The sequence below is a fragment of the Triturus cristatus genome, chromosome 6 (genome assembly GCF_964204655.1).
Source record: "Triturus cristatus chromosome 6, aTriCri1.1, whole genome shotgun sequence".
NCBI lineage: Eukaryota > Metazoa > Chordata > Amphibia > Caudata > Salamandridae > Triturus > Triturus cristatus.
In genome coordinates this window covers 148,369,895-148,394,210 of record NC_140589.1, presented here as the reverse complement: position 1 = coordinate 148,394,210, position 24,316 = coordinate 148,369,895, and the positions used below count along the sequence as shown (strand labels likewise).

Here is a 24,316-nt window from a genome sequence, read left to right as displayed (position 1 = left end):
GGGTGCGTGTGGAGGGCACATGGGTGCCAGGAGTTTCACTTGACATCACATGGGTTGACAGAGTGTCTGCATAGGCTGCAGTGGTACCTGGTGCCTGGCAACTTAGGAGATACTGAAAACAATTGGTCCTATTGGCAAAGATCTGAAACAATACTCAATATTGAATTCACATCAACCACAGTTGGTATGAGAGAGAGAGAGAGAGAGAGAGAGAGAGAGAGAGAGAGAGAGAATTAGACACTGTACAATGAAGATGACTCGATGCTTTATATTTCTTTTAACAAAAAATGCATTTGCATACAATAAATGCTTTTAGGTTGTTCCATTAAGTGCATAAGAGGAAGTGCTCGTAGGAGTGCTCAAGTGATGTGAAAGAAGAGGAAAAAATTAATCTGAAAGTCAGCCGCCGTCCGTGCAGGTAGGAGCGGTGGGGATGGGAGGGGGGCGATTTCGACAGACGATGACGAGGGGGTATTAAATAAATAATTTTCCCTCGCCATCATCAGTCAAAATCTCCCCCGCCCTCACCAGATCCCAACGCCCTACCACTCATACCTGCACGAGGCACGGCTGCTGAATGTTATAGACAAAAATGAGAGCAGTGGCAAAAGACGTGTCACTGCGGTAAGCTCGTCAGGAGATGTACAGCATATTTACAAAATAGATCCATATAAGAGAGAAGAGCCCAATCAATCAAAGCACATCTGTCTTTAGGATGATACGAAAACAATCCAGGCTTGTATAGTTATGTCGTCGATGTTTTGACCCGGATATTAGGTGTAGCAATTAAAGACCTAACTGGCGGGTCTTCATCAGGACGAATGGGACCGTAAGCAACCTTCAGTGGTGTAGGAAGGATCACGCACAATCTGAGTATATAGATGGGCCGATAGGCTCCTTGTCTAGCCTTGTGAGCAGATGGTAGATCTGATCAAGCTGTGGAATCCAAGGGTACCACCTGTTTGTGGCAAAATCAATATGAATTCCCAAATATAAGAGCCCATAAACGAATGAATCAGAATGGGTCACTGGCTTTTGTGCTCACGGTCCCTTACGTCCTGATGAAGTTAGGTCTTTAATTGCCACACGTATTATCCAAGTCGAAACGTGCTAGACCTTTCCTGACAGGCTTACCGCAGTGACACGTCTCTTGCTACTGCTCGCAAATTTGTTTATAACTTTCAGATTCATTTTTTTCAGAATGGGTCACTAGCTTTTGTGCTCACAGTCCCTTATGTCCTGATGAAGTTAGGTCTTTAATTGCCACACGTATTATCCAAGTCGAAACGTGCTAGACCTTTCCTGACAGGCTTACCGCAGTGACACGTCTCTTGCTACTGCTCGCAAATTTGTTTATAACTCTCAGATTCATTTTTTCTCATTCACGTCACTTGAGCACTCCTACGAGCACTTTCTCTCATGCACTTAAAGGAGCAACCTAAAAGCATTTTTTGTTAAAAGAAATATCAAGAATTGAATTCATCTTCATTGTACATTGTCTAATTGCTTTTCCTTTCTCTCTCTTACACACCAATTGTGGTTGATGTAAATACAATATTGAGTATTGTTTCAGATCCTTGCCAATAGGACCAATTGTTTTCTGTATCATATTGCACCTTGGCCCTTTGGTTGTTTTTGGGTTACACCATTAGGTTGTAAGGAAAATTAGGAGGGCTTGTGAGTGCCTTGAGTATGAGTGGTGGGCACATGTGTCTGAAGAGCAATAGTAAGTAGTAATAAGTGTGTAACTGAAACACATCAGCACATGGTAACAGAAGTGTGTCCTCGCTTAAAGAGGTTGCAGGAAGAATGTACTCTTTTTTAAGGAGTTAATATAACTTTACATCGACTATGTGGCAAATGGAGTGGGGAGGCTGACTAGGCTTCGGTTTGATTACAAATCATTTAACCATTTTCCGTTCCTTCATACTCCTTGCCTCTTGCTCATACCCCACTCACTCTGTTTCTCTATTTCATCATAATCCTCATACTCTCTCTCACCCACTCCCTCTTTCTTTCCCTCAGTTCCCCTTCTCTCTTTTTCTCTCTCTTAATCATTGGCTCTTTCTTTCTCTTTCACACACACCTACTCTCCTCTTGTCTCTGTCTTCCTCACTCTTTGAAGGTGTTTTCTAGAGTGTGGAACCAGTGTGTTTCTCACTGACTCATGGTTAAAGTTAGTTGTGTGGTACTGGTGAAGCTCTGCTTGCCTGCACTGTTGTGCTGACTAGCGCAGATAACATGATGAAAGTGCAGCCATAAGATGGTGGAGCCTCATATTAGCTAGTACATCCCTCTCTGCGCCATCTTGTTTTATTTCTAGCATTTTGCATTGTTGTTCCTTTGCCATGCATAGAGCTTGCTAGCTGTTGTCAATTGTGAGCCATATGTGCTCCCGAGATGTTTCCGTTTGTTTCCGCAACACACCAGGGCTGACGTACCTCATTCGAGAGTGCGAGGTCAACACACAAACTCCGAGACCTGTCCCTTTCCTCGTGTGTACTTGTGACATTGTATTTGCCACAGTGTACCGTTCTGCTTTATGTTGTTTTAAATGGATGTAAAATGTGAAACCCTACTTGAAATCAAAGATACAAATCAGCCAGGCAGTGTGGGAAGAACCTCCATTTTGATTAGGATGCTTGCTTCATGCTTTGCAGAGAGTAGGTCTTTGTAAACCCTGTTGCATCTGCATCTCTACTGCACTGCATCGGTGCCTTGTCATTTTCACTCATCCTCACAACCTTTAAAGCTTTACGAGCATTATCAAGCCATGGACACTGAGCAGCTTTCATTCCTTTACAGCGCCTAACATGTCAGCACGGTAAACGGCGTTTACTTAGCATGCGTTACTTCTCATGCCGTTACTACGCGGACGTTAGTACGCACGCGTTTTTAGTTCGCAAACCTTTCCTACGAAAGTCGGAACAGCGACTTGCGTTAGGGGGGGAAGGTGTTGGATTTAAAATCCAACACCTTCCCTAGTGTCCGCATAGACTGGAGTTGGAATAGTAAATTATACTATTCCAACATCTAGCACCCCCTACTGCAATTCGTTGTTCCGAATTGCGTAGGAAAGGTATGCGAACTAAAAACACGGTCGTACTAACGACCGCGTAGTAATGGCATGCGTACTAAACGCATGCGAAGTAACGTCATATATTCTGTCAGCACTGTTAGAAGGCACCCAAACGAGATTACCATTCACACTATGGTCTGACTGGTTCATTTTATAATTCTTTAGGATACAGTGGTTCACTGTGTTAGGAATAGCGTTTTCCATTCATTTTAAATGTTTATATTAGAAATATATTTAAGATACAAGAGATAGTATATTTCTGTGTTCAGAAAAGTGTGTGTGAACACAAAAGCTTGGCTGAGTAGTTATACTTTATTGTCACTGTCATAACTGTATTTAGACTCCCCCCTCACACCCACTCTTTAGTTAAACTAGCCCATGTCTTCCCAGATAGTCAAGGATAATTAACTGACCACCACTTTCTGTTAAGGACTGAATACCCCGAGCACTGATTATTAGCGCCCCAGAGAGACACCCTGCCTCTCTCTCTCTATTCTTTATCAAAAAGATGTACACAGAATCCCTTCTGTAGAAAAGTTATCTGCAAAGATCAATGAAAAGGAGACACAACTGTTCCCAAAGTAAGTAAAAGTTTTACTTAGGCCTACCTAGGCAGAGGTACACACACGCACAAACAGACACACACGCGTACACACAGACACACACACACACAGACACTCACACACATATTACAATCTTTGCAGAAATCCACTGGGTCTGAATAGTTATGAGGATGCAAAAACCATACATTACCTCCTTGGTGACTGCCAAAGTAACATCATGGAGCCTGGAGAAGAGGACGTGTGAGTGGCAGGAAGCCAGGCACCTCACGCTGCGGAGCCCTTTCTCCTTCTGCTCCCTTCACCACCGAAGAAGAGAAGATAGAGTGAGTCATGAGAATCACATGAAACAGCTGCTCACATGGCTAATACATCCTCATGTTCTGTGCTCCAGTCCTGATGACCCTCTACATCAAGCTATCCTGTCCCTCTTCTATCACTGGAGGCAGGATCAGCTGTTCCTTCGGTTCATCTATAGAGAGCATCTGAGGCACCACAGAGTCACACACACACCTTCCCAGTCAGTGCTTCTTCAGCCCGCGCCGTGGTAACAGACACCTTCAGCATTGGATACACAAGGAACTCCCTAATATAGATTTATTTGGAAGTCTATCTATTGGTCGGAATTCTTTTCAAGAATATCCATATTAACTAAATTCAATTCTCATAAGAATCCGAAGACTAATGTCACTTCAGGGGAGAGACGGATCAGGGCCAACAAACACTCACCGCACGGAAGACAACATGTGGATCTGGTTCTGAAAAAGGATTTAACTTTTGATCACCCTAAGAAGGCATGTTGGAGGAGTCAGCATCATATCATATTGTACATAATTCTGCAAGACCTTAAATCCTCGAGACCATCATTTTGGCAACCCTGGTACCCCAACATAGTGCTCAATAATATAGTGAATTCTATAAAATATCAAGGTTAGGAATCTGATCAGTGGCGGCTGGTGCATAGGGGCGAATGGGGCGTTGCCTCACTAGCCTCAGGACGAGGATCGGGGAGGAAGAAAAGAGAGACACCACACGCAATGCAGCAGCCTCAAATGAAGTGCTCACTGCCCCGTGTTTCGATCACAAAGTAAATTCTGTCTGACTCGGTTTTGTTTTCTACTTTTCTTCAAGGGACGACGACGAGGTCACAGCAGGTCAGAGACCTCCTGCGCATGTGCTGGCCGAGGCGAGGAATATTGCTCGCCCTGGAAGCACATGCGGAAAGAGTGATGTCATCATGAAGGGAGTGGCTAAAGAAAGAGGAAAATGCCTGGTTTCAAATGGGGCGCCTACGCTGCGCCCCAGGCGTCTTTCGCAGCGCGCCACTGAAATCAATGGCAAGGGGCAGGGCAGTGGGTGGCAACAACTGGAGCACTCCCCTTGCCTTCGCGCTAGTCCCAGGCCTCCTGATTGGACAATGGGAGGCGGGAGCTTGTACATTGCTCAGGACCGAGACCGGCACCGGCCACGGTTACAGCAGAGCACTGCAGAACACTCTCGCCCTCCAGCCTCTCACATGCAGTCATCCTCGAGCCTTGGGGAATGGCGATCCATAATTCAGCTGGAGTAAGTGTCCGCTTTCTTTATTTTCTGGGCTACCTATATAATAATAAAGTGCAGAGTTGTCACTTGACAAAAAGCGCGCGCGTTCCAGGCTTCCCTCCCTACCTGGATTATTGGCTTTGCCAATCGTTATTACATTTCAAAGGCAATTGCGGTTGCCTGTTTTCCTGACTTTACTTATCCGCCTGTTATATAAGGACTACGAAATGGGAAAGGTACAATTTGGTAACAAGTCTGGCCTGATGGAACTGGGGTGAACGATATTCACAATTTCACATTCTACGCAGCTTTGTGCAGCAAACGCACAACCCGCCGTGCAAATGCACAAGTACTTACACTATCTCGTAGGATGTCACACCATAGAATGGTTGTCTGTGCCACGCCCCCGTCGAACCAGCCAGGAGTCTAATTCTGTGGCATCGTGGCACGTTGTCTACTCTTCTAATTTAAGGAGAAACCTTCCACGCCTGAGCGCGCCTTCCTAGCTTTTATCGAGCATATCGTGCGCCGACAGTACAATTTTAAAAACATTAGCCCCCCGCCTGCGCATAATTATATATAAAGTAGCTGGAGAAACCTTTTAATCACCCCGCATCCTGCTTGATGGGTGGTTTAATTTATAGATTTGTGCGCACGCGGCGATGAGCTTTGGCTGCCGAAAGGAGGCATCAGGCATTGTTTCTGTTTGGCAGGAGTCAGTTGAACCCTCCCGACCCTCCCCCCCCCCTCCCACCACCGGGCACTCAACTCGGACCTCCACGCCTCACCACCTTCAAATGTCACCAGCCGCCCCTGAATCTGATTAAGAGAGAGCAATCAGGTGTACATCAGGGTTACGTTTCTGATTTTGAGGGGGTAAATAGGTGTAGCCTGGCAAGTGTGACACAGATATGATGTAGAACCATATGCTGAAATACGGCATGTGAAAGGCACATAGACCCACAATGTAGTGAGAGCTAGAGTGTTGTCAGTGGGAAAGGCCACCGTTCAAAGCCATTTCTCCATCTATTATAAGGTGTTTTGGGTATCTACGTAGATTGTTTGGGGTAGTTTGTATTGTTTTTTGGGCCAGCTTCCAGTTCCAGAGATTTTTCTCTTTGATTGAAAATGCTGTGTTTAGAGCAAAACTGCTTTTTAGCCTTGTATTATTTAGAATAAATCCTGGATTAACTCAAGCTGAATTGGAGGAATTTAGTTTTGCATGTTGCTAAAGGACCAGCACATCTTAGGGCTTATTTACCAGCCCCTTGCGCTGCCAGGGCATCATTTTTTAAAATATTGTTTTTATTGAAAACCAAAAACTCAGGCTTCTCACATTGTGTGGTGGTAACATGCTTAATTTGCAATACATGCACAGCGAGCTTCGACAGTTCAAAAAACTCTTCTGCAATGTCCAATATTACAGTAACTGCACTATTACGGCCAGTCAATTACAGCCGACATATTCTGCCCTCACTATCCCCCCCCCCCCCATCCTGGAGTCCCTCCCTGAATCTGTGGTCACCCCTGCCCCCTATATTCCCTCCATGCCCCCCAAGTTTCCCTCCATTTCCTGGGGCAGCCTCTCGCCTTGTACACTGCTTGCTCCGCTCTCCGGCACCAGTCCAGGTCTGCCTCCTGGTCCCTTTCTGCAGGCGTGGTAATGGCCCTTCATGCTCCTGCTATATTTCGTTTAAAGACTCCAGCTGCGAGTCTCAACCCAATCTCTGTGTACCTGGGCCAATCCTGCTCCCCCTTTACCCCAGGAGTAACCGTTTAGCATCAAGAGGGACCTCCATCGCCATAACCCTGGCAATTTTTGCCGTCACTCTAGCCCAGTCACCCCGCACCAGACGACAGTCCCAAAGAGTATGAAAAAAGGTCCCATCTCTCCCACAGCCTCTCCTGCACAACGGAGATTCCGCCCTATCTATTTTATATAAACGTGTAGAAAGTCCTGTGGAGTACTTTAAATTGGGCCAGTCTGAACTGCACCCTAATAGCTATTGCCCGAGGGTACTCGGTGGCCTCGCCCAATCGTCATCCTCGAATTCACCTAGGTTTTCTTCCCATGCCGACCTTAAGGGGACCAACAGGTCAGGGGAATTGTTTATTAGTTTCCTATAGATCAGTGACACATCCTTATGTGGCAAGGCCTCGGTCAGTATCCGATCCTCTAGTGGTGAGGACTCGAGTATCTGCTCGCCCTCCAACAGATAGATGGCAGCACAGGGCATGTCTTAGCTGCAAATGCTGGAAGTGCTTGGACTCCGCCAGATTATACTCCCACTGTAAATCCTCAAATTTGAATAGTCTTGGTTCCTCCAGGCATCTCCCAAATGTTCTATGCCTAGGAGCTCCCATTTTCGGAATCCCTCCAATCCTCCTACCTCTGACAGTTGTTTGCGGCACCTGAGCTGCGTCAGACCAGTAAGTTTCACCTTCCAGCCCAGAAACCGGATTGCATCCTTCCATATGTCAACTACTGTCTGTCAATGGTGTGGCCTGCATCTGTTTCCTGTTGTTTCGCAAAGAAGGTCCTGGTGTACACCGCGTCCAATGGATGTCCTAGCCACTCTATACGTAGGGGCTTGATAATTATCAAATACCCATTCGTTAATGACCAGGAGTTGGGAGGCCCAATAATACTTCAAAATATCAGTGCAGCACTTTTAATATGGGAAAAAGTGACGTACTGGCGGAGCAAGCGGATTTTTAATAAGCCCCCCTGCGTTTCGAAGCAGCAAATGTAACAGTTATAAATGCATCACATTTTTGCTGCGGAAACTAACATGGGGAAGACACTCTGATCCCATAATGCTGTTTTGTGATGGTCTGGTTTAATTCTCACTTAGGCCACCGTAGGTGAGAGCCCTGTGTGCCCTCCGTGTCACTGCTCTCATGACTTCCTCACTTTTGTCCCTTCTCGACCCACTTGACAAAACATTTCCTGGTCTGACCACTCAGAGTCTCCTCCTCCATGCCTTGACTTGCCAAAGATCAATGCTCTTTCCCTCCGCGGCGGCGTCCCTCACCCCCAGGCCTTTCTGCTGGCTCATCGCATAATTCATGTTGCATCTGCCTGTGTGCTGCCCGGTCAGATGTGGCAGTATGGGCAACTCAGCCATGGCCTTGGAGGAAGTGCTGAATTGAACAGGAGGAAGGGAACATTAGTTGCCAAGAGGTGTTAACTTCATAAAAAGGTGCATCCCTACAGCTTTTCCTGAGCCTTGTTTGAGGGTGTATATCTCTCAAGGGAACTGTGTATAGACGTTCAAAGGAATACACATTTTATCTGACAAAACAGAGAAAATAGTTTCCTATTTTTCTTTCTGAAGTTGTAGAGTGACATGGAGTAATCGTATTCATTTTACTTTGATTTAGTGTAATTCTGGTCTAGAGAGAGGTGACCTCGTTATATTTATTCCAGGGGCCTTTAGGGTCAAAGTTAAAATTATGCGGTATAGAGTTGGACCCCTTCAATTTTAGGAGGACGTTTGGTGTTTGCAATCCAGGAGCGCCATCTTGTTCCCAGATTGCATTCCATATGTTTGGCATCCCATTCTTAAACATTAAGGAAAGGTTTTATAATGCCTGAGTCTTTTTACTATTGCATCAGTCCTGTCATTTTGGTATTCGAAAGGTCAGGCAATGTTTGCAAGCTTTCACCTACCAGTGGAGCTTTGGATAAAAAAACTTTATAAACACAACAAAGTACCGCCTTACATTACAATGTCAGGGTATTGCAGATAATCGAGTTGAGTGACCATATAAAGGAATCGCGCTAAGGCACAGTTCATTTATATTGTCACAGAGCTTTTCGGTAGCTTGTAATAGCCTCATATCATACAATAGAGGGCATTTTATTCAGTTTAACACACAGTGATAGCATCGCCCTTCTCCAAGCCCTCTTTCTCGCTACCATAGCAGAGGTATTCTAGGTGACCAAGATGGCTTCATTCTTTGGTGTTCCTGAAACCAATCCAGGTCCCCGACTGGTGGGGCACCCAACTGGCGGCTGAGGCACAACAAATCAATCAATCAAACAGCATTTGTAAAGCGCAACACTGTAATTCTTAGGATTATCTGGGCACAAAGGGTTTTGTTCACTTGAAGGGAAACAGTAGGAACACAGTGGTTGGTGCTGTTGGTTTGGAACTTTGTTGGATACTTGTGCTTCTGTGTGTGGGGGGTATCGGTGTAAATAATTAATGGTACTGAGGTGATATGTGCTTTTCCTGTGTGTGGTGTTTTTATTTGGTGGCTGCTTCTGCCCTTTCAGCTTGTATTGTTTTTGTATTGTTTTTTCCACCTTCAATAAAAATGAATTGGCAAAACAAAAGAAGGATTGTGGTTAGAGACACCACAGAAAATCTCAAGGCTGAACTCCCAAACACAGCCTGTAATTGCTTCCTAAATATACACTGAGCAGTTTATTAAGTCATATTAAGAGATGTCTACAGTTTAGAACAGGTGATACCATGCAGATGAATTACTCCCTTTCTTATGATGAACTACATAAGTGCAATTAAGAAAAATACTCCCATTAAATGTCCCCATGTCAGGTAATGATTGTGAAGTTTAGGGAAAATAGTTCAGAAGGAAGCGAACTGAAAAGCTAGTTATTCCTTTCATTGTTCAAAGATTCAGGACAAATCACTTAATCTCCCCGTGCCCATCGACAGCGCCTTGATACCCTCACGAGTGATTAGCCGCGAACTATACAAATCCGAGTATTTATTTAGATAGAAGATATATATCTGCCTGGTGACTTGTCTATCACACTGTCTGCTGACAGCAGGCACTGTGATGTCATCACTCAACTGCAATAACTTATTACAGTTAAGAAGCAATGTCACAACCCAACTGAAATAAGAAAATGAGAGACGTATTTTTTATGGTTTATTACGCACTACCATAGTTTATAAAAGTAATTGTTCAAATAATTCAAACAAGAGGTGCAGATTACAAATAAAGCTACCACTGCCTCATTTAAATAGATTTAGAAATGTTTCCCAATAAAAAATAAATAAATCCTAGCTTTGAGGTCACACAAAACGGACATATATGGGAAATCTTTTTATCAAACATTTTAAAGTACAGCTATCAACGTATATGTTAGACCTGCCATCCTTTGCGTGGTTTTCCCTGACTTTTTGCCTCTACCTCCTGTGTTTTTGATGCTGTGCTAGATTTCGTTTTTGCTGGCTTAAATGCTTTGGGCACTTTGCCATTGCTGATCAGTGTCAAAGTGCAAGTGCTCCCTGTGTAAATTGATAATGTGATTGGTTCTCCCTGATTGGCATATTTGTTTTACCAGTAGGTCGCTAGTAAGGTGCACTGAGTGTTCCTGGGCTGGTAAATCAAATGCTACTAGTGGGCTTGCTGCGCTGATTGTGCCACCCACATGAATAGCCCTGAAAAGAGGTCTCAGGCCTGCCACCGCGGTGCCTGTGCACAGTTTGTTAACTGTCATGTCAACTTGGCAAGTGTACCCACTTGCCAGGCCTTACCCTTCCATTTTCTTATACATAGGACACCCCTATGGTAGGCCCAAGGTACCCCCCTGGTCAGGGTGCAGTGTATGTAAAAGGTAGGACATGTGCTGCTGTGTGTAACATGTCCTGATAGTGAAATACTGCCAATTTCGTTTTCACTACTGAAAGGCTATCTTGCCCATAGGACAGAATTGGGAATGCTTTGTGACATTTTACAAGCATATCTTCCCATAGGGATAAGATAGAAAAATGGAGTTTAGCATTCCTGGACTCAGGATTTAATACCACATCTTTTAGTAAAGATGGTTTTTAAATTGTGTGTTTGAAAATACCACTTTTAGAAAGTGGCTATTTTCTTGTTCAACCTTCCTGTGTACCTCTGCCTGTTTGTGGATTGACTGTCTGGCTTTGGAGTGACAGGAGGTGTAGTGGCTCCAGGAGTCTGGATGAGTCAGCACCAGACTGAATAGGCCTGATCTGCATTTGGAGTGGTGGGAGGAGTAGCACCTGTACCTGAATAGGGCTGTGCCTGCCTTCCACAATTCTGGCTCCAACCCCTGTGGTGCATCCGGGGCCAAGGCTCACACTGACAATGGATGTTGTTGTACACTTGCAGAGTGCCCCTAGAACTGGTTTGAACTGGGCTCAGAGCCCCTTGCACAAAGAGAACAAAAACATGTTGGGGTATAAGTATTAGACCTAAAACCACTGAACTTTATATCATTCCTGGAATTCAAGAGGAACCTTTGCCATGGAGAAGAGCGGGAGAGACTGAGGAGAAGTACTGCCCTTGCTGTGTCTGGGGTTGGCCTTCAGTTGCTGTTTCTGCCAAGGAAAGGAAAAGGACTTTGATGTGTGCTGTGTCCCTTGCTTGAAGGAGATCTCCAAGGGCCTGAAGTGTGCTGGCCTCCTGTTCTGAAGTCTCAGGGACACAAAGACTTCACCCCCAGCTCCCCTGACAAGAGTTGCCTGTGCCAGTTTTGGGCCTCTGGAGGTTGTTGCTGCTGTTTGGGAGCTGGAAGAAAGAAGAAACCTGAAGAAGTGCTAAAATCGACGCATCGCTCTTATTGCGGCTGTTTTCTAAACGCATTTCCAAAGCGCGAGAAAAATTTCCACGCATCGCCATGCCGCTGCAAAAACCGTCGCAGCGCCTGTCGCAGCTGCAAGAATTGCAGCATCGAGGGATCCCGGCTGAAGTGGACCGACGCAGTGCCGCTCGACGCCAGCACATCGATCGCCGACGTATCCCGGATTTTCATTCATCGTACCTGTGCGGCCCGCTTTCCTGACGCATCACCAGCGAACCGGAACCGGCACTAAGAATCAACGCATCACTCCCCATACAGACCGGAATCGACGCAATTCGTCCTCTGCGTGTCGCAGAACTGTCGCATCGCCTCACCAAACTCTCAAGAGTGTTGCATCTCTTTGTTTTCCGACTCTGTGGTTGTTTGGCTTTTGGAACTTTGATGCATCTACAGGTATTTTGGTGAAAAGTCACGCATCCATAGTTTTTTATGGTAAAAGTTCTTGAAACCTTTTGAAAATTATATTTGTTTAGTTTAGATAAAGATACTTTATTTTTCTAAACTGGTGTGGTGTCCTGTTGTGGTGTTTTCACTGCGTTATTGTGAGTGTAGGTACAAATACTTTACACATTGCCTTTGGGATAAGCCTGTCTACTCATGCCAAGCTACCGAGGGGGTGAGCAGTGTGTTTTCCCCTCACCCTGATTAGAAGCAAGGGTCCCTATTTGTACAAAGCTACCTACCTCTGCCAACTAGAGACCGCCATTTCTAACAGCATACAACCCGAAGGCCAGAGTGAAAAAAGGAAAACTAAAGCGACAAGTACAAAACTCAAGAAGGTCCCGATCAAGGGAAAGTCTACTTTCCCCAACAATCTTCACCACAACATCCTCATTCCCATCTCACTCTCATCCTGAGGACCCATCCTGTAGCTCTGGCAGTCCATGTACCTCTAGACTCCAGTGGGCACTACATGGCGGTTGCTCATTTGTGGTTGTTGGGAGTTTTGTTGGCTAATACTCTTTAGTGGTCTCAAGTCCTCGAACATATAAGTTCTCTAAATGCTGCCACCAAAAGCTTAAAGAAAGGATCCCATATTGTGTCAAAACACCGGTGTCATTAGAAATTGAAAGTGTTATCTGTTCCATGCTTAAATAAAGCCAGAATTTCTGTAATCAGTCATGAAACACTGGTACCTTCCTTTTCTCCAAAATGTGTTTTTCTACCATCAATGCAGCAACTATTGCCTACCCCTTTGCAGTTTTACAGATGTCTGTGTATATGGGAGGCCCAGCAGTGTGTATAATAGAAATCTGGGGATCTCTATATTGAAAATTACGTCAATGGTATCTATGATTTTGCACCAGTAACCGGCTGCATGGATATTCCTATAATAAACGTGTCCATGCGCTCTCCCCGGTGCATCCTTTTCAACAGGCGGCTACTCGCTTGTTGTCCCTGTCATGAAGCTTTACTGGGGGTGTGGTACAGGTTAGTAACCAGTTTCACCGCTGCCTCCTTTAACAATACCTGTGATGTGTTGTATTTTCAAATATGAATCTGCTCATTTCATATCTGTGAAGTTTCATACCAACTTTCTCTCACCTATGCTGTTTCATTGGGGCTCTCTCCTAAAAATGGTCTGGAATATCTTGGATATTAAATGCTTTTTGTCGTCCTTCAAAAGCACCCACTTCTCAAAGGACGTGATATGTCGGCGGCTGCCTCTTTTAACTGTGGTGGCATCCCCCAAAGCTGAACTTGCCATTAATAGAACCTTTGCATTCTCTGATAGCATGAATTCAGACCTGAGGTCAGCAAAGTCTTTAATTTCTTCTTCGTTAAACAGGTCTCCTATTATAATGAAGCAGCCTTGAGTCCAAGCCAGAAATGCTTACGTTTTGTGAGGTGGACCAGCCATCTTCAACAACACAAAGTGTTGCCCTGGTAAATGAGAACATTACCATTCACAGTAAATGAGTCAATGCCTTGGATGAAGTTGAAGGTGCCAAATCTTATCCAACACTTTGTGATGTTGTGTTGCATAGAACATGAATTTGATATGCTGTGTTGCACTGGGCTCAGCAAGAACAAAACCCATTAGCAAGACATATATACATAAGGTAAAATATTAGAACTGTGCTGCAATGTTACAAAATCACAGATCCATGGTATATTGTTCTCAAATAACCTTTTGTAATTTTTATTACGTGTAGAAGATAGGGCGTGGCTAGACGAGTGACGCAGTAGGACAGCCAGAGGTCGCTCCAACTTGGCGCAATCGTAAATAAGATCCTGACCATCCACTCCACTCAAGCCCCTCCTGCAATTGTTTTCCACAACCAGAGGGGGCGAACCTGGAGCGCGGTCAGGGATGCTCAACTTTGATGTTCGATTATTAAGCGCATGGGGATGAGGGTAAATGGAGAAGAGCGGATATATAATATGTACTCTTACAAATAGCTACAATTTGATGGGCCTCAAAAGAAATGTAGATACAAATTCACTTTAACAAGGTATATGAGGGACTTTTACCTCTGCTTCACTACGAATAAAATGGACAAATCTATCTCAATGGCCTCTGTGTTGGGAGGCGAGTCCTCAATACCTGCCAGGGGAAGATAGTGTTTTACTTTCGCTCACCAGTCCTTGTGATGAAGACACTTCAAGGCATCGATCAGCCCCTGTTCTGGGTGAGAAAAAGGCCTGATCTCGATGGATTCTGGATTGTCCAAATCAGCATCAGACTCTCGAGAAGTCAGGGAATTTGCTGGCAGGGAATGAGCTGTATGGAGAGTGAAAACGAATACATGTCACATAAATGCTGTAAATATTAAATACACCGACGTTTTGCACATGCACTCTTGAATCAGATGTTCTATGATTACTTACTGAGGACTCACCACTAGCAAATATTGGCCACTATCAGAGCATGTGCTTGCCCCGCCTAATGGCCTATCCCTTCCCAAATGGTCTTTCCTTGCTGCTCTGATTTCGGAGGTAAGCCTACTTTGGTAACTTATGTAGGGGTTGCACTTCAATAGACATACCTCTACTTACCTCCCTTTATAAGATAATTACGAATGGCGATGTTCAACATTGTTGGGACATCAGGCTGCAGTTTAAATAAGCATGGCAAAGCAATCAGGTCTGGCCTTAATGTGTTAACGCATGGAAAATAGGCATTCACAAATGCTGTTTACATGCACTGCATGCACAAATGCTGTTTGTTATGTAAAAGCCTTCCCAATTGGCCTGGCCAATACTTTGAAAAAAGCAGGAAAAAAAGACTGCTTTCTGTATTGCATGCATATATGAGTCAAAGAATTGAATGTGACAAATAGCGGGGTTATTGAATGTGATTTTCAGATGTAAAATAATCTCTAGTGCATTCCAATGGAAGCACTTCCTGGAAGGTAGAATGATACACTTAGGGGCCGATTCAGATTTCGGTCGGAAGGGCTCCGAACGATAGTCGGAGCCCTTCCGACCAACTCGGAACGTGCCGGCCGGATTCCTTTCTGACTGAGCCATTCCGATGGGCTTGGTCGGAAAGGAATCCGACTCGGATTTCCGGATGGCTTTCAACGGGCTCGGAGAGCCCCTCCGCCGTCCGGAAATCCTTCAGTACTCCCCTGGCCGCCTCTTCACGACCGAGGGAGTACGATGGCAGTTTTTCACTGCCTTTTCGTGCCTGTCTTTCTGGCACGAAAAGGCAGTCAGACACTGTCTTTGGGGGCCCCCAGTAGGGCCCCCATGGGTGCGAGGCCGCCTAATGGCTGCCTGGGGGCACCTATGGTGCCCCTCTGTTGATCCTCGCACCCGGTGGTGGGCACCTCAGGGTGCCGGCCACAGGGTGCAGGGATGAACTGCACCCCTGCTTTTCACAATGCAAGCATGCATTCCGCTCAGAATGCATGCTCCCATTGTGAAGCATATGAGTGCGACCGAACAGGGTTCGGCCGCATCGTACTTGCAGGGCCGTAACCGACGACAGCAGGTCGGTCGGTTACGGCTCCTGACCGATGTCGGACGGACCAGAGTCCGTCCGACATCGGAATCGGCCCTTGAATGCTAATTGCATGAGTTGAGAGAGTAATATTCCTCTGAATGGAGCCAAAGTCCACTTTACGTATGTTTTAAATAATTGATAACAATACATCCAGCAGACGTTGAGAATGGAAAGCAAATTATGCAGCAATGCAAAGAAACATTTTGTTTTACACAGAGCAGAAATATAATTTTTATAAAAACTGTTGTGTCAAACTCCAAAGTAAAATAGTTTCTAAAAAAGCACTTACAACGCAGTACTCAGCAAAAATAAGCTTACATAAACACACTTTTTGTAATAAAAAGATTGTATTGATGTTTTACACATCTCTGTGACATATTAAACCTGGCCTTCAACTACAGGATCCCCCTGTCTTCACACTATCAGGCCTCTGGACTCTTCTCTTTCCATTAAGAACGAGCTCTGCTGAACAGAATGGAGCATAATGGACAGTAGTGGCTAATGTTGGGGCGGGAGTGGGAGAGGACGAAAAAAGTTTTTTAAAATACCCCAAAAAACCCACTTACCTGTGATGACCAGCCGCCGCCTTTCTTCTTCCTGACTCCTGTCCCACAGCAAGATGTAGCAAAGTCCAGGATATCTACAATAAATTCACCCTGATTTCCACCCAAGCGGCAAACAGTCAAGATCCCCCAGAGGCTAATAACCCCAGTAACCCAGTGATCGTGCCTCTCTCTGAGTTTCCTCTCATTACTCATGAGCTGACGTTTAAACTTCTTGCTGCAGCCAAATCAGGATCTCCATTGGATCCATGCCCCCCCAAGGTTTTAATCTCTGTGAGTGAACCGATAGCCAGTCACCTCACTGAGCTTTTTAATCTTGTATTGAAAACAGATATCTTTCCCGAGACATGGAAAAAGACCTCCATTTTACCACTTATGAAAAAACTTAATCTGGGGGGGCGTGGTTACGCGCATCTCCGTGATTGCCGCGTTGTAGGAGAGCTCTGCACCACCCGACCACAAAAACCCCTCCATCTGCCTCATACATCCGTGTCCTGAAGTGGGGAGCAATTGCCCTGGGTGCTGTGACCCCCACCGGCTGCTTCCCGTCTCCGGCTGTGGGGAGAGGACGGAATACAGCCTGCAGCAAGTACTGGCCTGTAAACAGCAGGAGGCCGCGGTCTGGGGTAATTGCTGGTGTCGCCATGCTTGCATCGTATGGCGGGCACGCGCCGACTCGAGGTCGCAGCTTGCGGCCTAGTCCGCGAGTCGCACCAACCTCGAAAACTCCTGCAGCACCTTTGGCTGAGAAGCAGAGGGCCACACCAGTGAAGTAGCGGATTATTCACCCCCGAGAGCCTGCTCATCACGGTTCAGCCCAGCTTGTGTGTGACCGAGGTAGGCCCTGAATACTGCCAGTGGGGACCAGAGAACGAGTGGACACATCGCTAGCTGCCTAGTGTGACCACCGGAGGGGTGTCTGGGGCCTGGAGACCGGCAGGGAGGATCTCTTCCTTTGACCTGCAAATGCCGAGGAACACCCACAAGGTACTGCCATTGTGCAATCGGTGAGGAACCCAACCTCCCCGTAATTGTCGACAACTTTTCGGGGACTGCCTCGGTCGGGGGCCTGTGGCTAAGTGCACATATACACTGCTTAGGCACAAAGGTGATGCAGCAGATAAAGTTGGACAAGTATGCATGCCCCAAGAGCCTCGCCCACGAACAGCCGGCCCGGCAGGTATCTACCGGAGGGTCGGAGAGCACGCTCCCTGAACTATCCCTTAAAGACGTAATGGATGCCATAGCAGGGGTACGCGCCTCCATGGAACAGCGCACCGACGCCATCACGTCGGAGATGACTTTGATGAGAGCTGATCTTGCCAAAACCCATGAAAAAGTCAAACAGTTGGAGATAACTGCTCAGAGTCTGGTGGATGACGTCTCGCAGCTACAGTCCGAGGTCCAGGCTACACACCTTCAAAAAGTTTGCTGGATGGATCACTTGAGGAGCCTAGCGCGCAACCAAGATGGCCGCGTAGGTGCGAGGCTCCCGAGGACCTCCGCGACCTCCTGAATAAATCCTGGAAATATCCTGTCCTTGTTAAGGGGACTGTGTCGGGGAACCCGAGCTGAGGCACTACCCGTTTTTTGGGCTCGAATCGGACCCCGAACACCGGTGGGAACATCGACTGCAGGTTGCGGCCTTCTCCTCGCCGGCCCCCCGGATTGGAGTAGTGGCGCGATCCGGGGACAAGGTGAATAACAGCGGCGAGCGGGGCTGGGCGACTCGCGCACCCCGCACTTTCACTTTCGCTTTTGCGCCCTCCTTGCTCTCTGGCGAGGTCGGGCCGCGGAGCGGGTGCGGTGGTGTGGCCTTGTCCAGGTACCCAGCTGGCCCGCCGGCGGTGGGTCGACCCGCGGCTCTGTGGTCGCCCCCTTGACACCCGTGATCTGGTGTGACGGCCCGTTTGGAGATCTTGGCGCGAAGGTGGAAGGGCCAGCATGGCCACCAAACAAGATGGCGACCGGGCGAAGGTGAAGACGACCCGCCGTGGCACGGCGCACCAGGCCAATAGTATGGACCGCTACACGCTCCAAAAGGGTTCTCCGGAGACAACGCGGTCATCCCCGGTGGGACCGACGGAGACACCTGCCCATCCAGTGGATCTAACCCTCCGGGACGTCATGGGCGCCATCGCTGAACTGAAGGCCTCAGTGGACCAGCGTTTTGATACCTTGTCGCAAAAAATTGACTCGGTCCTGGTGGATGTGGGCCTTGTGAGGGCGGACTTGTCAAAGACGAACGACCGAGTCGATTCCCTGACCCACACCACAACGAGCCTCACGACTGACGTGGTGGCCCTCCAGAAGGAGGTGCGCCGGCTTGGCCAGGCGAGCGCCCTGATGGACCGGCGACTGGAGGATTCCGAGGGTCGCGCCCGGAGGAATAATATCCGCATTATTGGTGTGCCGGAGGGACGTGAGGCGGAGGCGGCGGATCTCTTCGTGGAAGACTTGATCCTGACCCATCTCCAGCCCCGGGGGCTGAGTAAGTTTTTTGCGGTGGAACGTGCCCACCGGGTCCCCGGGGGCCGCCCTAAGACCGGTGCCCCGCCGCGGCCCCTTATTGCCCGAATCTTTAATTTTCGGGACCGAGATGCCATCCTCCAGACCTCCAGGCAACAGGGACCGGTCAGGTTGGACAACATGGACGTAAACTTCTACCCAGACTTTACCCCGGCAGTCCAGAAGCAGCGGCAGAGCTTTATTGGCATCAAACGTCGTTTAAGGGACCTAAATCTTAAGTACTCAATGCTCTTCCCGGCTAAGCTGCGGGTGGAGGTGGATGGTCGCACGCACTTCTTCGACCGGCCCGAGGCGGCTGGGGACTGGTTGGACACCTTGCCTGGGGATCGGGGCCGGGGGGGTGGGGGGAGCGCAGCTGGCGAGGAGGGCCCGCTGGTTCAGAATTGAGGGGTGACTGTATTGCCTTACTCGGGACATTGTTCCTTCACCACATACTGCTTCTGTAGGTTCCCCTCCCATGGAGGTCATGTGGGGTCTGCTGGGGGCTTCCCTCCTCCTCTGGGGGACTAATTAGTATTTAGCTATGGGGCGACAGGCACACTGCACTTTGGGGGGGCTGTCTGGGCTCATGCAGGGGTGCAGGGAGGGGGGAGTTTTGTTGGGACCGGGGGGTGGGGGGGGTGTGTTGTTTGTTCGTACCGCAAGGCAATCCTGCGACTGTTTTGTTGTCTTTAGACTGCTCGGTGGGGGACGACCGATTGTTTCGACGTATGATGGGGGGTAGGGACTTGACTGTGTTGTCATGGAATGTTAACGGCCTGGGGGATAGGATTAAGCGTGGTGTGGTCCTGCAGTATTTAAAACGTATTTCCCCAGATGTTGTCTTTCTGCAAGAGACGCACCTTATAGGTAACACCTTTCATGCAATGAATCGGAGGGGATATCGTTTGGCGGCCCACTCTGGCTTCACCTCAGGCTCGCGGGGGGTGGGTATTATGGTTAGGAACTCGCTCCCGTTGGAGATTGATGAGGTGCACCACGATGAGAGGGGACGTTACACTGCTCTGGCGGGACGTATGGAGGGTAGAGTGTTCAGTTTTGTGTCGGTGTACGTCCCGCCTGGGCTACAGGCCACTACATTTGCGGACCTGGGGCGCCTCCTTCTGGAACTTCCGAGTGGCCTATTGGTGGTTGGAGGGGACTTTAATGCGGTTGTTTCTGGATCTATGGATCGCCATCCCCCTAGGGACCTCCCCCGGGCACAGGCGTGGCTGCCTGGCCTTTTAGACACACTGGGCCTGGTGGATTGTTGGCGCTTAAAGCATCCCGTATTGCAACAATACACCTTCCACTCGGGGGCCCATGGTAGTCTTTCGCGGCTTGATTACATCCTTGTCCCAGCGGCCCATGCGGGGAGGGTGGGAGAGGTGCGCCATCTGGCACGGGGTATTTCAGACCACTCCCCATTGTTGTTGCATTTCGATGTCTTCCCGAGGGGGGATGGCAGGGTGGCCCCGATTAACGCCTGGTATCTGCGCGACCCCACCATTCGTGCCGACTTGATCACATCCTTGCAGCGCTATTTTGAGGAGAATGTGGGGTCGGTCCCATCTGCCATCTCCCTATGGGAGGCTTTCAAAGTGGTTCTTAGAGGGGAGGCCCTCTCCTTTATTGCCAGTGCCCGGCGGCGTGAGCGGGAGGAGGTGACCCGGGTGGAGGCCGAGATTGCGGAATTGGAGGGTGACCTGGGGAACGGGGTAACAGACGCCAAGTTACATGTTCTGCAGTTAAAGCAGGCGGCCTACCGGGCCCTCGTCACGGAGGCGGCCAGGGGCCTTGGTAGAGAGCAGCAGGGGCGCTTGTATGATGTGGGTGATAAGGCCGGTAAATTGATTGCGTGGTTGGATAAGAGAGAGAGAGCGAGCCGAGTGGTGCCTTTGATTGAGAGTGTGGATGGTGCGTGTGCCACGGAGCCGGAAGCCATTGTCTCCTGTTTCGCGGATTATTTCCGCGGAGTCTACTCCCCTGCTTCTCCCTGTTCGGAGGCGGACTCCCGTGCCCTGCTTCGGGATATTGCACTCCCCTCCCTTACGGCGGAAGACAGAGATTCGCTGGACGTCCCTCCCACCTCGGACGAAATTGCCTCGGCTATTCGCTCGATTTCATCCGGCAAGGCCATGGGCCCCAATGGCATTCCCATTGAGCTATATAAGTTACGCCCGGATGTGCTGGCACCCCACCTGCGAGCGATGTTCCTCGCGGCCCACTCGCAGGGCTCCCTCCCGCCGGACCAGCGTCTGGCCACAATTGTGGTAATCCACAAGGAGGGGAAGCCCCGTGAACGGGTCACATCCTATCGGCCGATTTCGCTTTTGAACGCGGAGCCCAAAATCCTCGCCAAGGTGTTGGCTAACCGGTTGGTTGGCGTGGTGGGCGATTTGGTCCATCAAGACCAATCGGGCTTTATCCCACGCCGCAATACGGCTCTTAATCTACGGCGCTTGCACGGCGTGCTCGCGCGTGTCCCATTTGTGCGGGAGCCAGCCATCTTGGCGTCCTTGGACGCCACCATGGCGTTTGATACGCTCGAATGGCCATATCTCTGGGCGATGCTCGCGAAGTTTGGGTTCGGCCCGGGTTTCATCAGCTGGGTCAAATTACTATATTCGGGCCCGATGGCGCAGGTGGTGGTGAACGGGCGTGTGTCGACCCCGTTCGCGCTGGGGCGGGGCACGCGACAGGGTTGTCCCCTGTCGCCTCTTCTGTTCGCCCTGGCCCTGGAGCCCCTGGCGGAGTGGCTGCGGTGGCACCCTTCCATCCGTGGTCTCCGCTGGACCCCCGAGCACGAGGACCGCGTGTCCCTCTACGCGGACGATATCCTTTTGTATCTCGCCTCCCCGCGCAAGTCCCTGATCGTCCTAGTTGATGTTCTGCGCTCCTTCGGTCGCAACTCAGGCCTAGTCATTAACTGGGCGAAATCCTGCGTCTACGTGCTTTCCGGGGAGGCTCCGGTCCTGCCGCGGGACTGCCCGATCCAGATTGCCTCCCAGGGTTTCCGGTACTTGGGTATATATATCACTCTTGACCCGGAGGCCCGCTATGAGCGGAATCTGCTGCCCCCTCTCCAGCGTTTGAAGGAGGATGTGGTGCGCTGGCGGCGTCTCCCGCTCTCGCCGCTCGGTCGAGCGGCCTTGTTTAAAATGATGTCCTTGCCGCGCTTCCTCTACGCCCTCCAGAACACTATGGATATGGTCCCGGCACGCTACTTTCGTGAGGTGGAGGGCCTTCAGCGGCGCCTGTTCTGGGACGGGAGGCCGCGTATTGCTCTGGCTAAACTGACGCTCCCGTGGTACGATGGAGGGGTCGCCCTCCCGGACATTAAACGGTATTACTGGGCCTCCCAGCTAGCTGCAATTAATCATGGCCTTTACGGGCCCGCCCTGAACCCGGCATTCGAGATGGACAAGATGCTCCTGCCCGGTGGCGATTACAATCGAGCGCTGTACTCTGGTGCGCCTGACTCCCGTCTGACGGGACCGACGCGTGTAATGGTGCGGGTTTGGCACGCGGCTAATGCAGCTATGGGGTGGAAGGACCGTTTGACCCGGGCGTCTCCACTGTATGCCTCTGAGAGACTGGGCTCCCTGTGGACATCGAAGGGCTTCGAGAAGTGGGACACGATCGGAATCAGCACAGTGGGGGATCTTTGGACGAGGGGGGGATTCAAAACTTTTGAGACGCTGCAGGCGGAGTTCCAGCTGCAGGGCAGTGAGTACTTTCGGTACCTGCAGGTCCGCCATGCGCTGGGCTCCGTCTTCCCGGATGTTGCATCCATTCCGGAGTCTTCCCCCCTGGAGGACAGAGTGCTGGATGGCCATGTCCCGGACAGCACGATCTCCCTCATATACAAGAAGCTGATTAATGATAGATCGTGCCTGTTAACTAGTCTACGCGAGGCTTGGGTGGCCGACGGGCTGGAGCTGGACGACGAGGATTGGATGTCCGCGGTGGCCTCTCCGAAAGAGGTGGCCATCCCGGCTCGCCTTCGTTTCGTCCAGCTCAAGATTCTTCACCGGGTCTACGTGACGGGGCCGAGGCTTCTACGTATGGGTTTTGCCATGGACGGACTGTGTAGGCGTGGATGTGGTGCGTTGGCGACTTTTATGCATATACTGTGGGAGTGCCCGAAGGTGGAGCGATTCTGGCGTGGTGTGCATGAGGTCCTGCGTGTGGTCACGCGTGTAGCGCTGCTGCCCGAAGCGAGGAGGTGCTTGTTGAATGTATGGGAACCGAATGACTACTCGGTTCCGCAGACGCGGTGGGTGACTCTGGGATACATGATAGCGAAACGTGATATTGCTCAATTGTGGGGATCCCAGAGGCCCCCTGCGGTGTCGGCCTGGAAAGAGCACATGGATTGGTGTATGTTCCGTGAAAGGGTGGTGTATGTGGCGAGGGGTAAGCCTGGGGCGTGGGTGAAAATCTGGGGCCCCTGGAACGCCTACCGTGGGGGCATTTGTGAGCCACCACAGCTGCCGGCTGCCTCGCCTGCTCCGTCTCCCTAGCTGGACCCTCTTGCTCGGCCGCGGGCACGCGGCCCCCCAGTCCTTGATCTCCTCCCATCCCCCTCTTCAGATCTTTCCTGCCAGTCTGGATCCCCCACTATGGAGCAAGTGTTGTCATCTTGAATCTCGGGTTGCCTTGCGGTTGTGGTTTTTTGTTGATGTTGTTAGTCCTTAAAATGAAACCGTACTCTGTGGCAGGACGCCGTGAGGCCTGCACCGTTGATTACTCCTGTGTTTCTACTGTACACCGCTGAGAGACCTTTACTGTCTGTATGTACTATATTTGTGATGCTTTAGCGGCCGGCCGTGCGGTTGTAGGCCCATACCTGTAACCTTTTTATGGATGCAATAAACGGTTTCAAAAAAAAAAAAAAAAAAAAAAAAAAAAAAAGTTTGCTGGATGAATACGAGGGGCGCCCGCGAAGAAACAACGTTCGCATAGTAGGTGTTCCGGAAAAATCGGAGGGGCAGACGCCGGTCCTGTTCGGTGAAGAACTGGTGCTCAACCATCTCCAGCTAAGGGGCCTCTCGAAGTTCTTTGTGGTGGAAAGAGCGCATCGGGTCCCAGGAGGTCGCCCAAAACCGGGGGCTCCTCCCCGGCCTATATTAGCGAGACTTCTGAACTTCAGAGACCGGGATGCGATATTGCAGCATGCCAGGAACTCACCGCCTCTTGAGTATGAGAATTCAACTGTTACGTTTTTTCCGGATTCCAGAGACAACGAAGATCCTTTTTGGCTGTTAAAAAAACTTTGAGAGACAAAGGGCTGAAATAGTCTATGCTTTTTCCCACCGAGCTCAGAATAGAGGCAAAAGGGAAGACCTGGTTTTTTGATCGTCCAGAGGCGGCGGCGGACTGGCTGGAGGGCTGGAGAGACGCCAGGGAACATTCCCCACTCTGAGCCTGGTGACTATCGACATTGGTGCTATGTTGGCCTGAAAGCAGCCCACCTTTATGATGGGGATCATATGGGCTCCAGATGTCCTGGCCTCGGGTCCT

The 24,316-nt window shown here is 49.3% G+C and overlaps 1 protein-coding gene across 3 annotated transcripts in view; it reads right to left on the bottom strand.

Annotated features, from left to right (window-relative positions):
- The window catches only part of TOGARAM2 (TOG array regulator of axonemal microtubules 2), a 382,090-nt gene that overhangs the window by 79,450 nt on the left and 278,324 nt on the right, over positions 1–24,316 (bottom strand). For all 3 annotated transcript variants that reach the window (XM_085610378.1, XM_085610377.1, XM_085610379.1), the window contains exons 11-12: positions 14,351–14,492; positions 3,833–3,938 (exon numbers count right to left, since the gene is read on the bottom strand). In XM_085610378.1, the coding sequence (XP_085466504.1) occupies positions 3,833–3,938; positions 14,351–14,492 (248 nt within the window). The remainder of the gene's footprint in view (positions 1–3,832; positions 3,939–14,350; positions 14,493–24,316) is intronic.